Source organism: Mycteria americana, chromosome 6 (assembly GCF_035582795.1).
Source record: "Mycteria americana isolate JAX WOST 10 ecotype Jacksonville Zoo and Gardens chromosome 6, USCA_MyAme_1.0, whole genome shotgun sequence".
In the NCBI taxonomy this organism is placed as follows: Eukaryota; Metazoa; Chordata; class Aves; order Ciconiiformes; family Ciconiidae; genus Mycteria; species Mycteria americana.
Window position 1 is genome coordinate 24,710,143 of NC_134370.1, and position 13,155 is coordinate 24,723,297.

At 44.7% G+C, this 13,155-nt stretch overlaps 1 protein-coding gene across 6 annotated transcripts in view; it reads right to left on the minus strand.

Annotated features, from left to right (window-relative positions):
* Window positions 1-406: 406 nt before the first annotated feature.
* Window positions 407-13,155, minus strand: part of CAMK2G (calcium/calmodulin dependent protein kinase II gamma) — a 125,896-nt gene continuing 113,147 nt past the window's right edge. For 4 of the 6 annotated variants that reach the window (XM_075505119.1, XM_075505118.1, XM_075505120.1 and 1 more), the window contains 5 exons: window positions 12,229-12,342; window positions 7,678-7,753; window positions 7,080-7,174; window positions 5,721-5,966; window positions 407-3,133 (listed from right to left, as the gene is read on the minus strand). In XM_075505119.1, coding sequence (XP_075361234.1) covers window positions 5,734-5,966; window positions 7,080-7,174; window positions 7,678-7,753; window positions 12,229-12,342 — 518 coding nt within the window. In that variant the 3' untranslated portion in view covers window positions 407-3,133; window positions 5,721-5,733. The remainder of the gene's footprint in view (window positions 3,134-5,720; window positions 5,967-7,079; window positions 7,175-7,677; window positions 7,754-12,228; window positions 12,343-13,155) is intronic. The other 2 variants (XM_075505121.1, XM_075505122.1) reach the window with 1 other exon arrangement.

Here is a 13,155-nt window from a genome sequence, read left to right on the forward strand (position 1 = left end):
GTTTACATCAGGCAAACCCAATGGCAAGACGGCTTCTCCCACAAAGAGCCTGAAATATTGGTGAGGAAAACAAAGACCAAGAAAGGAAGTAACAGCATAGGCTTGCCAAGAGTTAGGCTATCAGGAACAGAAGCAACATTTCCCTATTTATCCCACGGTCTGTCAGGGAAATGCTATAAAGTTCATTTTAACAGGTTCTGTTGTCTCTTTGTTTTGATTAACGCTAGTATTTTTTCGGTTTAGGTATGGTACCACTTACCTTTTTTCCTTTTTTAAACGTGACATTTTTAAATCACATGATTTACTGACACAACAAAAAGCTTTGCGGATTGATTCTTACCCCAGAAGTGGCAATTCCACATTATCCCATGGTTTAAGAGAAAAATGTGACACTCAAAACTTTGCACTGTTTAAATGTTATTTTATTAAATATCTTCAGTTCAAGGTTTCATTGTAACAAAGCTATGAAGGTTCTACCAACATTCAGACCAAACAAACAAACACTAGCTAACTTTAATTATTTCTATATCATGCAAAAATTCTGCATCAAATGCCTTCCATTTCCTGTTTAAAATGTGATATTTATAATATATATTATATAGATGCTTATATTAGCCCCATAAGAGAACATTAAGAATGCTAAAGGTGTACAGCTGTGTTTGATAATGGCCATACCAAGCTAAGGTTCTCATTAACTTAAAAGGAAACAAAACAAACAAAAAAAACCCAAAAGAGAGTTTGTCTCCAAGACTGTGCAAAACCAAAAAACCCAACAGTTCTGTTCTTTTTAAATTTTCTCTGAAAGATGCAGATACTTAATACAGAGGGTTTTCTTTTTAATTATTAATAATCATCAGGTAAAGAGACAAGGAAGATCAGACCTAAAGAAGGCATGCATAATGTTTTGTATTTATCTTTTTTAAATGGCATAATTGTAATCTCCTGTTTGCTCTCTCTTTGTGGCTTAAAAAAAAATCTGAATAAAATATCAAGGCTTTTCACTTTTCCACTTCACTCACTGGCTTAGTGCTGTCTTAAAAATGTTTTGAAATAATAAAATCTAGTGTTTGCCTCCCATGGGTTCAATTCCCATACTCCTCCCTGGTGTGGTGGAGGGAGGAAGAAAAGGGTTTTGCTCAGACAAACCTGGGAAGTGCGGATAGTCTCTTCCTTCATCAGGGGTTAGCTGATCTAATCCTGGTGTGGGATAGCACCCCTCTAACAAAGGGTGCAGAGAGCTATCTGTTGCGAAGCAACAGCTCCATTTTGTGCAACAGCTTTTATTTTCTGCATTCTGTTAAATAAGGATTAAAATTCTAAATTGTTTTTCTTCTCTTCCATAGTCTGTAAAAAGGTTGCCTCACACTTAGTATGCTGGCAATGCAATCACTTTAACTCCCTTGAAAGATCCAAAAAATAATTAAGGGTAGACAGAAATTCAGGTAAAAGCCCATCCCAACTTCTGCAAGTGATGCCTTCCCTTGGTCAAGACAAATCCTGTCGGGTCCACCAGAAAGGCCATTTTCTTCTTGGGGCTAGGCTCCCTCCTTGGTAAGGTCAACAAAACACTTCCACGTTCCCCACCCAATGAATAAAAGAAATGGACTCCTTTTGCAGCAAAGAAAAGAAAGGAAGATGAATTGGCCCAAAGGACAAACATCAGATCACATGTGCTAATTCCCTTTCCCCTCTGCTTCATGAGGTATCCTCTTAACACCCAGAGGCAACACAGGGAGGTGGTCTGGAGTCCTTCAGCTACGGCTTTTGAGGTTCTGATCTGATAGTTTTCTGTGTTACAACATCACTGTAAAAAATAGAAAAATTACCCAAATAAACACTAGGAAACATGACACTTAGAAACATCAGATGGGTTAGTGGTGGGGAGAAGCACCTGGCTGGGGCTGCTGGCTCCCACTGCTATTTTAATCGGAGACCAAACAAATCAAACAGGAGGCCAGGTAACCCCTTTAATTCTATGGGTGCATATATTTCAGTATAAAAAACACACGCTATTTATGCCTCATATAGGAGTGTATGTGCAAGTCTTCATGAAGAACATAACACTAAGTTTTTTGTCTGCTTCCTAAGGAACACGTGTTCTGCAGCACTGTGGATCCCAACTATGCTACTAGAAAGGAAAAAAAAAAAATAGAAAATCCCATACATGTACCCTCTTCCTCTAAAATCTCTGCTCTTAATGCAATGCTTTTTTTGTTTCGTTTTGTTAAATTAAATAATCTGGCTTCAAACCTCCATGTTTGGCCAGGTAGTGGCTGTTTCTAAACCCAGTATCTCTGAAGAGCAGGCTTCTATTTAAGTTATATTCACCCAAACCCATTTTTTTAATCCCTACTTCCACCTTTAGTTTTAAATCAACATCCCATTTTGTTTGGATTTTTTTTTTTTTTAAAAAAAAAAGTCTGTTTTGGGATCCAGCAGCTGAGCAACCAGCTTTCCATAGCGTTCTTGCTGTGCAGAAATCGAAGAAGAAACTCAGGCTGAAGTCAGTCTGCCAGACAACAGGAAGAGAAGCGCCTCCTCTCTCTTGGACCCCAGTCTTCACACTGGCTCCTCTGGGGTCTCCTCGCCACCTCTCACCGACAGAAGTCGCAGCACAGCCTGAATGCCATGTTAGCTTCCACCATGGCTTTGCGGAGCACAGTTCAGTCATCCGCTGCTCAAGCCGCCTCCTTTTTTGCTCTCCCTCTCTCTTTCCCTCTCCTTCACTTTTGCTTTCCCCCTCACTTCATTTCTGAAAGATGTTCCAGCTGCTGCCATTTTCATAGCCCTGGGGGAGGGGGCATGTTGGATAATCTGTCATTTATTTAGCATTACTCCTGGTTTTTATTATTTTATACAAACAACATGTCTTTTTTTTTTTTTTTTTTTTTTAGATTTAAAAACACCTTCGTACAGCAGAAACAGACACGATGGATCCATGGAAAACAACAGAAAGGCAGCGCCCGGAGCATCAGATGCATGCAGGGTTTCGTGCATTTGGCTGCTGCCTGTTTGTAATTTGTATTTATTTTTTTTTAACGTCAAAACAGACATGACCGTTGCTGTCACTCAGGCACTCCAGAGCTGCTTGCTAAGAAGATATTGCCCTCCAGCTGAGTATCTCCACAAGTTGCTGCAGTCAGGAAGAGGTAGTGTCCACCCAGAAAGGAGAGGGGAGAACAGGATGGAAGATGGAAGGAAATAAAGCCAAACATTAGCTGTACACAATTAATAAAACACGTTTTCTACAGGCTAATTATTTGGTGCAGGCAGAAACCCTTCCTAACACAACACAGACCGGGACTTGTGAGGAGAACCCTGAAGATGAGAGGCACACACTTTCCCTTCCAGGTGACTGGAAATGAAAATGAACTACTTGCTAAAATGAATTACTTGCTTGATTGGAGCAGACCTGGGCCCACTATCTAATGGTGACACATCCCAGAAGTTGAAGAAGTTTCCCAAGGGGTGATCAAAGGCTCTGGTCCTAAGGAACAGTTTCTGCCTCACTTCCCATTCCCAAGGCTTTTGCCTTGAACTGAAAGTTTGTTGTTGTTTTTGTTTTTGTTTTTAAGAAGTCTTCAGTAACTTTGTCTCTGAATGGTCTTAATATTTAAACAAAGGTATGAGGTTTTTTGAAGTTTTGCAAAGTTGTAGCCCTAGTGACTGCTTTTAGCAAAGGCTCCTCCTGGTTAATCTTCTTGTATCAAATTACTGGATTTATTTTGATCAGTTTTAAGTTTTGGTTTTTTTCATGTTTGTTTAGCATTGTCCTGCCATGAAAGTGTATCCAACATCATCTTTTTACCATTTCTTAGTCTGCAAATCTTTGTCGCAAAGTCTCTCATTCATTTTCTCCCTTATCGGTTCCTACTCTCTCCTTACGCTGAAGCCCTCTGACTAATCTCAAACTTCCTTTACGGCTGCAGTTTCCTTTTCAGATGACTTACCAAAAACTAAACTCTGCCTTCCAGGTGAGAACAAACCACTAATTTCTATTTAAGCATTCTTATTCACCTCATTCCTTCTTCATCCTTACCCTTCACTGCACATGTGCCAATGCTGCTCCAAAGTGATTCAATGTGTTCAGATGGGGGCTGCCCACACTGACCCCACTCGTAATTGCACGTGATTACACCTCCTTCAGAACCCAGAAATGCATGCAAATATTTCAACTTCAATTTAGTTTATAGGTTTTTTAAAATATTGTTTTAACCAGCATTTTGTGGTTTGGAAATGGCTTCTGCTCTACAGTTTTCAGAAACCCTCCAGCACATACTTTTGGAAGAGGTGCAACATTTCAGCAGCCAAGTCAAGGAAACATACCTCTTCTGTAGCAGCTAAGACTCTCCATTCCTAAGCTTCCTCAGAACTCCTAGGCATAGCCACTGAGCCATACCGATCTTTAATTTAATAATTTCTTCTGCATCTTTTTTGCACTAAATGCAGGACACAAGTCTCCCTCAACATCTCTGTGATGGAAACTGATGCAAATAAGTTATTTTTTGTTTCCCTGCAAAGGCTTTATCCTTCTCACTGCCTTACTCCCTCAAAATTCAGCTGATTGTCCAGATTCACTGCTTCTGGTGCCCCCAACTGGCTTTTGCTTTTCAAATTCCATCTGTGACCTCTGCAGTTTGCTTGCAATAGTTCACATTCCTTTCCATTGCCTTCAGTAGGGTTGAATCCCTCACAGCAACTAAGAATAAAAACTGCTCTTGGCTTAGTCCCAAGTAGTACACAAGACTAGCACTCAAGTAGTAACTATACTTGAGTGGTTCATCCTCAAATGACCACATCAAAAAAAGCTTGTCTCCCAGGTGTAGATGTTTTTTGTATTTGCTCTTAAATAGAAAGTCTTTAGTAAAAAAGTCCTAAGATTAGGAAACTTAGATCTTTAAAATGTATGTGACATATACTTCAGCATAAAATGAAAGGAGGCAGAAAGACTTTGTACATCTAAACTAAAAGAAACCAGTAAGGCAATAAAAAAAGAATGCTTAAATGCTGCAGAAGTAAATGGATCTGCTGTCCTTCAGAAGCAAGCAACAATCATTTCTTCATGCCATATTTTACAATCAAAGTTTCCTCCAACGCTGAAGTGTGGCAAGCTAATTGGGGGATATTTTAAATCCTCTGATATTATCATTTGTTTAGATTTTTTTTCCTCTGAGTTTTCTCAACATTGTACACTAAATAGCTTCTGCTAATCAGAAAATCGGTAGTAAAATTTATATGAATAAATCTTTACCCTTACAGCATAGAAATTGTTCTGTATAGATTTTACAATGTCCTCTCTAGAATATGACATTCTCATCAAAATGTTCTCTGAAATCACCAGCATGTAAAGGTAGATCCCTGACAGCTGGGAAACAGCAAACGTGCACACAGCGTGAGATACTCTTCCTCTCTGCTCTGGATTAGCACTCTGAGCACAGAGCTAAGTACCTGGGAGGAAGCACTGCTGCTACAAGAGCAGCTATGCTCAGGAACAATCGTCTGGCACATGAGTCCAGTTTGTCAGGAGTGGCAGATAATCCTGCTGAGTCCAGGGGGCAGGACTTAGCGAAAGGAACACCAACTGATCAGCAGAAGTTTTTAGCCTACGGATAACTAAAAATGATTCTCTCACAGCCAGCTAAACAGCCTTGAATACTGAATTCCCACATACAGCAGCCTTAGCTGTGTGTATGATATACTCCTGCCCTAATAGTCCATACCCGTATTTGATTTTCACTGGAGAGGTGCTGCAGGAGCTCCAGAGCAGTGGTAGTGGACATTCAGCCACTTGCCATCTCGGCGGTGCCAGACACGGGTCTCTTCAGACTGCGTGGTGCGGGGCCGGCCTTGGCCATCGATGTACTGCGTCAGGCGGATGTATGCAATGCAGGCAGCATCTTCACCAATGACATGGACGTGGGGGTTCAGGATGGTGGTGTGTATTGGCTTGCTGTTCTTCGACAATACTGGCAGAATATGCAAAACCATCAGCTTAATTTTACTACTAAGAAGGAACAGCCCCCGCATCCACCAACCTCTTTTGCATTCTACTCACCTTCCACTGGATTCTGGGATACAATAAAAACTGCTCCTGCAATTTTCCAGGCAAAATCCAAGCAATTCTTTCCCCTACCACCTGTTGTTCTCCTTAGGAACTGCGCACTTCTTATTGCCTAGAATCCCCTGGCCCCTTTGCTCCCACTTCTTCTGCAAAGCATACTCTCCTCTTTTTCAACGTCAGTGCTGCTGTTTCTTCAGTTATAGGAAAAGATCTTTTAATTACAGGATATTGTTGCAAAGGAGTCAACAACCAGAAGATCTTTAAGCTAGGCCTGCATTAAATATGAACAAGCCTCAAAGAAGTGTAAAAATCACTCCAGAACAGGCTCTTGAGACAGACAAAGTCTCTGCATACTTAGAGTACTAGGAATTGCCTATACTAAGGACCTTGACCTAACTCCCAAAATAAAACATATTGAACAGCTCAGGATTTAAATTTTAATTATCTCATCCTGTGGAGACATCCAGGAAGGGAGGCAAATCCACTAGTATAAATGATAGCATTTCTCCGAACTCTTTTTCCTGCCCCAGGTCGACAAGGTGACCCTTGTATCCACATAATGGGTTCATTAGGTGTTAGAGATCTAAAACCACCCAGGGAAAACTAAAAGTGAAGGCATGACTGATTTGTGTATGACTATCTTTATGTCTGACCATTCAGTATGTCTACCCCAAACATACATGTTGTTTCCATCAGAATATGCTCATTTTTTCCATTTCCATATCAGTAGGAAATCCAGTGTCTCAAACCTTTAAAGATCCTGTAGTCCATGCTTACAAATATTTGTACCATTTGTATGCCTAGGTGAAGGGATCTGGGGGTTAGAATTGAAATTGTTGCTGAAAAAGGCTTTTGAGAGAAAGTGTGCTGGCTCTTACGAATGCATCATAACCCATGCACAATCAAGTTCTTGCTGGTTCTGATAGCCAGTAAAAACAAGGGCAATTTTCCCTCCAAAATGAGGCATAAAGAAAGGTTAGAGAGAAAGCTGTTGGTGTTACCAAATCTACCCACTCACAGTTCTCAAAGTAAAACTTATGGAAATCCATTCCTTCAACCAGGTTCCCCAGTGCTTCAGGTTCAAATGAGGTCAAGCCAGGATCACAGATTTTTCTGCAAAGAGAAGCACAACAGGCTTACATTTGAGGCTGCATTTGAGCCCAAGGGCTATTTACACAATGAAGCACTGGTATGGCATTTGACTCACACCCTGTGTACACCTAACTATTTCCCTACTCCAACGAGTAAGTTTCTGGAGTACTCAGTCCTACTGTAACAACATGGAGTTGGTGCTAGTTGGCATTTCACATAAAACAAGCCTCTAGGTTTCTGGCTTTCCTTTTATTCTCTTTCTGCCCATCTCACTGCCCTCCCCCCTACTTTTCTTACAAAGCCAGGACATTTTCTTTTGTCGCTCCTGTTGCTGTTTGATAGTTGGCTTCTACCTGATGTTCATTTAGAGAGCTCTACCATATCCCTACTCCTAATTGATGGAGGCTAAAAAGCATAAAACTTTTTACCATCCCTGACTGCATGACAACTCCTCATACCCAGGAGCCAGAACATCACTTGCACACAAACTGATAAACAACTTGTCAGAAGACATCTGTACTTACGTATAAGCCTCAAAGTCTCCATTGTTGATGGCTTCTATCAGCTGCTCTGTTATCTTAATGATCTCTTGCTTACGCACTGTGAACAAGAAGAAAGAGCAATTTAACTGTGCATAAGCCTTCAATGGGAATATGGGGCTAGTGGGTGCTTCCTACAAGCAATTTGAGGAGCACCGTTAATCTAGATCTTATAGGACGCTGCTCCCTGCATTCTGGAGATATGCAGTAATGACAGCCATCCACATGAGAGTAGGGGGGCAGTGGTATGAAAGGGGAATGGTGATCCCATAATGCAGGGAGAAAGGAAATAAAGATGTCATATTCAATTTTTTTTCTTCTAGAAAGGTCTAAGGCACCAGAGGTGTCTCCTGAATGACAGCCTGAGGTGCTTCTGGGGAGTCTGACCAATGAATGTCAGTAAACCTGCCAATGTGAAGCACCTGGCAGCTTAAGATGTGGAAACCCTTCACCACAGCAGTCATATACAAATGGCCACCACGCAGATCAAGCCAATTGGAAAAAGTCTCCCAACAACTTGCCTATCACCATCACCAATACCTCAGCTATTACAAATGCTGCACACAAGCAACTGGGACATGTAGGGATGACTTCCACAAGCTAGAAAGACAACCGCAGCAGGATGGATGGGTTGGATGAACAGGTCCTAACTATATACTAGCGCGCACTCCGTTCCTCAGGCAATTAGCTTCTGCCAATCCCTACGGCACAATTCTTTTCAGCACTCTTAACAGCATTGCCCTTAACCCAACCCAGCTCACTGGACTTCAAGATGAATGAAGACACGGGCTAGCTGTCTACTGTTATTTGCTCCCTCTCTAGCCAGCACCTCTGTACTCTCTTCTCTTGGTTTCCCACAGGCCCGATTGCTCAGGCCCCATCCCCTCTGAGGTGTTCTATCACCCATGCTGATCTCAACAGTCCTTAACACTCGCAAAGTTTGGGTTGGCTCTGTTAAATAACACAATTCTAGTTCTACGACTATATCCGCACCATATATATGCCTGAGCCAGTATGCACACCCTCACATCTCTTCAGCCTTTCCCACACTTTCCCTGTAGGTAGAATATTCTGCACATTCTACAAGCATTTAGGAGGAGCTCTAGCATTATCTTCAATATTACCAAATAATGTACAATTCCTACCACCAGAAGTGGAATTTATCTGCCCTTAGGCATCTAAAATGTAGGTGTCTGAAATGGAACCAGTCACCTGACTGTTCCTCCTTTAGGCCCTGAAGGAAGTAGGCACTTCTGGAAGTCTCACCTGAGGCATCTCAGATGAATATCATTAGGGGGATGGTGTTTAAATCCAACCTATCATCTTTAGATGTCCAAGTTAGGGAAGCTGAATTCCACTCTAAATGCCAGAAGATGCTAGTCTGAACTGCCCTCCCCTGTAAACTTTCACCCACACGTGCATCTCCTCCCACCATTGATAAGCACAGCTGAAGAGCAACAAGATGCTAAGCTCACTGGCTATGAAAGATGTCTGCACCCACTCTGGAAATCAATTAAGAGAATTATACTGCCCAGCCAGCCAAAGAAACATCTCAGATAGGGGACAACTGGCTCATGATAGTAAGGGAGCTGGTTTTGCCACTCAGGCTGTGTACATTTCCACATGTCAAAAGATGTATACAGGGAATGGATCAAAATGACACAGTGGGCTATGTCTATTGTGACAAATGTCTTTACAAGCAAGTCATCTGGAATTGCTTCTGTGTGAAGCAGGGCTACTTGTTGGACCTCCTTCCCACGCAGAGCACACGCAAATGTGTGCAATGTCCGGAAGATGGAGTCCATGGGAAAGGCTCTATTTGGGACGACTGAGGAAGTCTGCAGACCACAGCCACCACGTGCTGACTTATCCCAAGGAGATTTGCACCCCCTTCCCAAGTGTCACTATGCAGCAGCATCGACCCTCCTTCAACACCAGTCCATTCCATCAGACTGTGCTTGTCTTCTGGCTTTTACTACATGTCCCAAGCTACAACCAGCACACAGGAGGCGATCCATTTTTTCCGAAGGACAGAGAGCCTCGGGATGCCACGGGGGAAGGCATTCGCACCTGCCACTCCTGATGGGGGCCTCCTAACTTACGCTGCAGAGGGGCACAAAAGGGAGGCAAGCATGCACCAGCACAGCTGTAAGAGCGAGACTCACGGCTATTCTACTGCCCTTCTTGAGTAACCTAAGAGGCAGCCCCGCTACAGCAGCCTGCCAGCACTGCCGCAAGCAGTACCGCCAACAGGAGGCAGCAGATGGGCACACCGCGGGCGCGGCAGCGGCCACGGCAGCACTTTTCGCGGGGTTCACTCTGAACACCGGGGCAGAGTTCACAGCCGGGCTCCCCTCCCGCCGCCGCGGGGCCGGCCTTGCGGCAACCCCCGCCTCCCGCCCGGGCGGCGGCACCGCGGCGCCCCCTGGCGGCCGCCGCCGCTCCCTGCAGCCAGCGCCGCCCGCGGCGGGAGCGCGCCCGGGAGCGGCGCCGGGAGCCGGCGGCCCCGCCGTGCCGGCGCCTGGCTGCCAGCGGCCGTGCCTCCCGCCGCAGCGCCCCGCGGCAGCGGTTAGCTCGGAGCGCGGCTCCGTCCCTTCTCGGGAGGACGGGGGGTGAGGGGCACAGGGGGGAAAAGAAGAAGGGGGGGGGGGGGGCTTTACATCTACGGTAACTAGCGTTAGTTGCACTACTCCACTACTGCTGCCCAGCTGCTAACTTACACGGTGCACGGTTAAGTACAAAGGGAACTACTGGAGTTAGCAAAGGCTCCGACCGAGCACGCTCTAACTCCAATGTCTGCCCTGGGCTGTCCCAGGCAAGAAGCTTCTCTTCACAAGACTGTGTAGCTGCAAAACAAATGTAAGCATTAAAATAATAAACAAACAAAAACCAGAAAGCAAAATAAAAACCAACAAAGAGGTACAAACACACACAGCCCCAACCCCGGTCGGCACACAGAGATATCCGCATCCCAGCAACCCCTACCCGCTCTCCTGCCTCTGTCACACATCAGCTGGGCTGGACACTGCTCAGAGGGGACCACCCTAGTACCGGTGCAGAAGACCCCTCAGAGCACAGTAGGAATTGTACTAATGCTGCTGGAGGTAGTTTGAGGGTGACCTAAAACACTGGTCAGAGTAGTGACAGAGCAGCACGAGGGCAAGTACGAGATGCGAGCGAAAGGCAAAGAAAGTAGGGCATCCAAATCACTGCAAATCTCAACTCGGATGGGAGCAGGGTGGGAGAATGCTGCCCCACTTGGCAGAGAAGTGATTTGGCACTCCTCAGCGTACCAAGCAGGACCTTGCTATGAGCAAGAGTAAGGAGTTAATAAGAAAGCAGTGACGGACAGTTCACAGCAAAAAGGACTTCAGAAGAGATCATTTCCCTTCCGTTCTGGCTAGGCAAAACACCTTTCCCATTGCACCTCACGAACGAGCAGTTTGACATCCTTAGAGCTACTTCAAAAATAAGTAGCTACTTCAAAAATAAGTAACAGAGAGGCTCTGACTGCTGCATCGTACGAGATACTGGTGCTGCGTGCAGGAAACAAGGGAAGGAAGACAGGAGGAGCAGGAGAGGGCATGCCTGTTCCTTCCTTCCCAGACTGACCTGAACAGAATCAAATACTCCAGATGTTCCCAACTCACATTAAGGATCCTTCCATTATAGCTTTAAATAGTCAGGCAGCTAGTATGGTATGTCTGTGTAGGGGAAAGGCTGGGAATCCCACTTAGATTTTCTCCAACCTACTAGCTTTTTTCATATCCATTTTCAGAATTTTTCAGCCACAGGCTCCTCTACGGAGGCAGCCAATTCAGGAGAGATCAGGCAGGAGGTACCATAACCAGCAGACTAACCACGGTACCAGCTACCTGAGCTAGCAAGACAGACATGCAAGGTAAAGCTCACAACAGAGAAATGCCCCTCAGAGTCAACATTATCCAAGGATCTTCACTCAGAGCACCTGACAGTGGATTCGGAGATGCTGAGGGGTCTTCCAGCAGCCACAGCCTCCCTTCCAAAGCATCCTTGAAGCAGTCTGTAAAAACTGTTTTTCGTTCCTTTTGTACTTCCTGAGCACCATCCACGTCTGGGGTGTTCAGAAGTTCTTGACAAGCAAGACTGAATTCAGCCTCGCGCATCGCCTCCGTAAGCAGACCTGCACCACTGACCCCATTTACCACAAGGAAAACTAAGAGATGCAGTGACTTGCCTGAGGAAACCCCGAAAGGCAGTGTCTCTGCAGAGAGCTCCACGTCTCGCCCAGATGAAAGCAAGGGAATGAAGTTAGCTAGGATGAGGTTCTGGATTTTTTTCAAAAAGGGAAGGAAAGGTTTGGAAATTTTCAGTGTGCAAAGGAGGGTATTTTGCAGGAAGGGAGATGATTTCTTTTTATTCTGGAGTACTGGAAATGAAAAATCAACGTTCTGGAAGGAAGTTGAGGAAAGGAAAAATCTTGGGGAAGGAGAAATGGGAAAGGTGGAGGGAGGGGTGGGAAAAAGATGCCATGAAGCACTGCACCCCTGGACTTACTGGCTGAGAAACAGAGAGAAAGCTGGGACTGCATGGACTCAGTCTGTGTTTTGCTCTCACTGTGCCTCCGTCCTTCAAGCACTGAGCTGCCGTCCCCGGTGGAGAGAGGGGGAGCTAGCATGGCAGGGAATTAAAACACAAACACAAAACAAAACACGCAAGTTCAGTAAATAAAAAAAGAGAAAGGAAATAGGAGAACATTAAAGAAACCACAATGCTGGGCACAAAACATGCAGCAGTATCCTCCAGGGCAAAGCCAAGTAGACAGCTCTACAACATGGACCTGCTGTGCAATTTAGACTGACACAGGGGCGGGTGGGCGCTGCTTTTAGCCCCACCACAGTGGAAGCAATGTATCCCTGAGGCAGCTGTCACTGATGGATCAAGACTACGTCTCCTACACCACAGCAGAACAGATCTCCGTAACCTGTTGTCTATTGAAAATAAGAAGGTGGCAGAGGAATTGCACAAGCACTTTCCTTTTCCCAGAGTCATGGCTATGCAGAACGCCGAGAACTCCAACACCCCCAAACCTTTTGGTCTATTTAGTCTTGCTTGAATGCCTGCTTAGCTTCAAATATTGAGGGGCAGGAGTTGAAAAGGAACACTGGTAAACACTGCTACACTTAAAACTGAAGCACTCAAATTACCAGAGCTGGCCATAGCACAAACAATTACTGTGCAAGCTCCTTCCTTCCCAACCACCATTCAAATGCTCCCTTCTATTAAAATCGTAACAAAATTTTCTAACCTCTGCCAAAAAAAACCCCCTCGGTTTTGATCTGCAGCAATGTAGCTCTATACAATTCTTCATAGATTTAGCCCTGGCCAGCTGCCCTCCTTCCCCCCCACCTTCTGTTCCAGTGCTAGCCTTCCTCTCCTCACAGCATTCGTACTCCTGACTTTCAGGACCTGTTGGCTCAACTG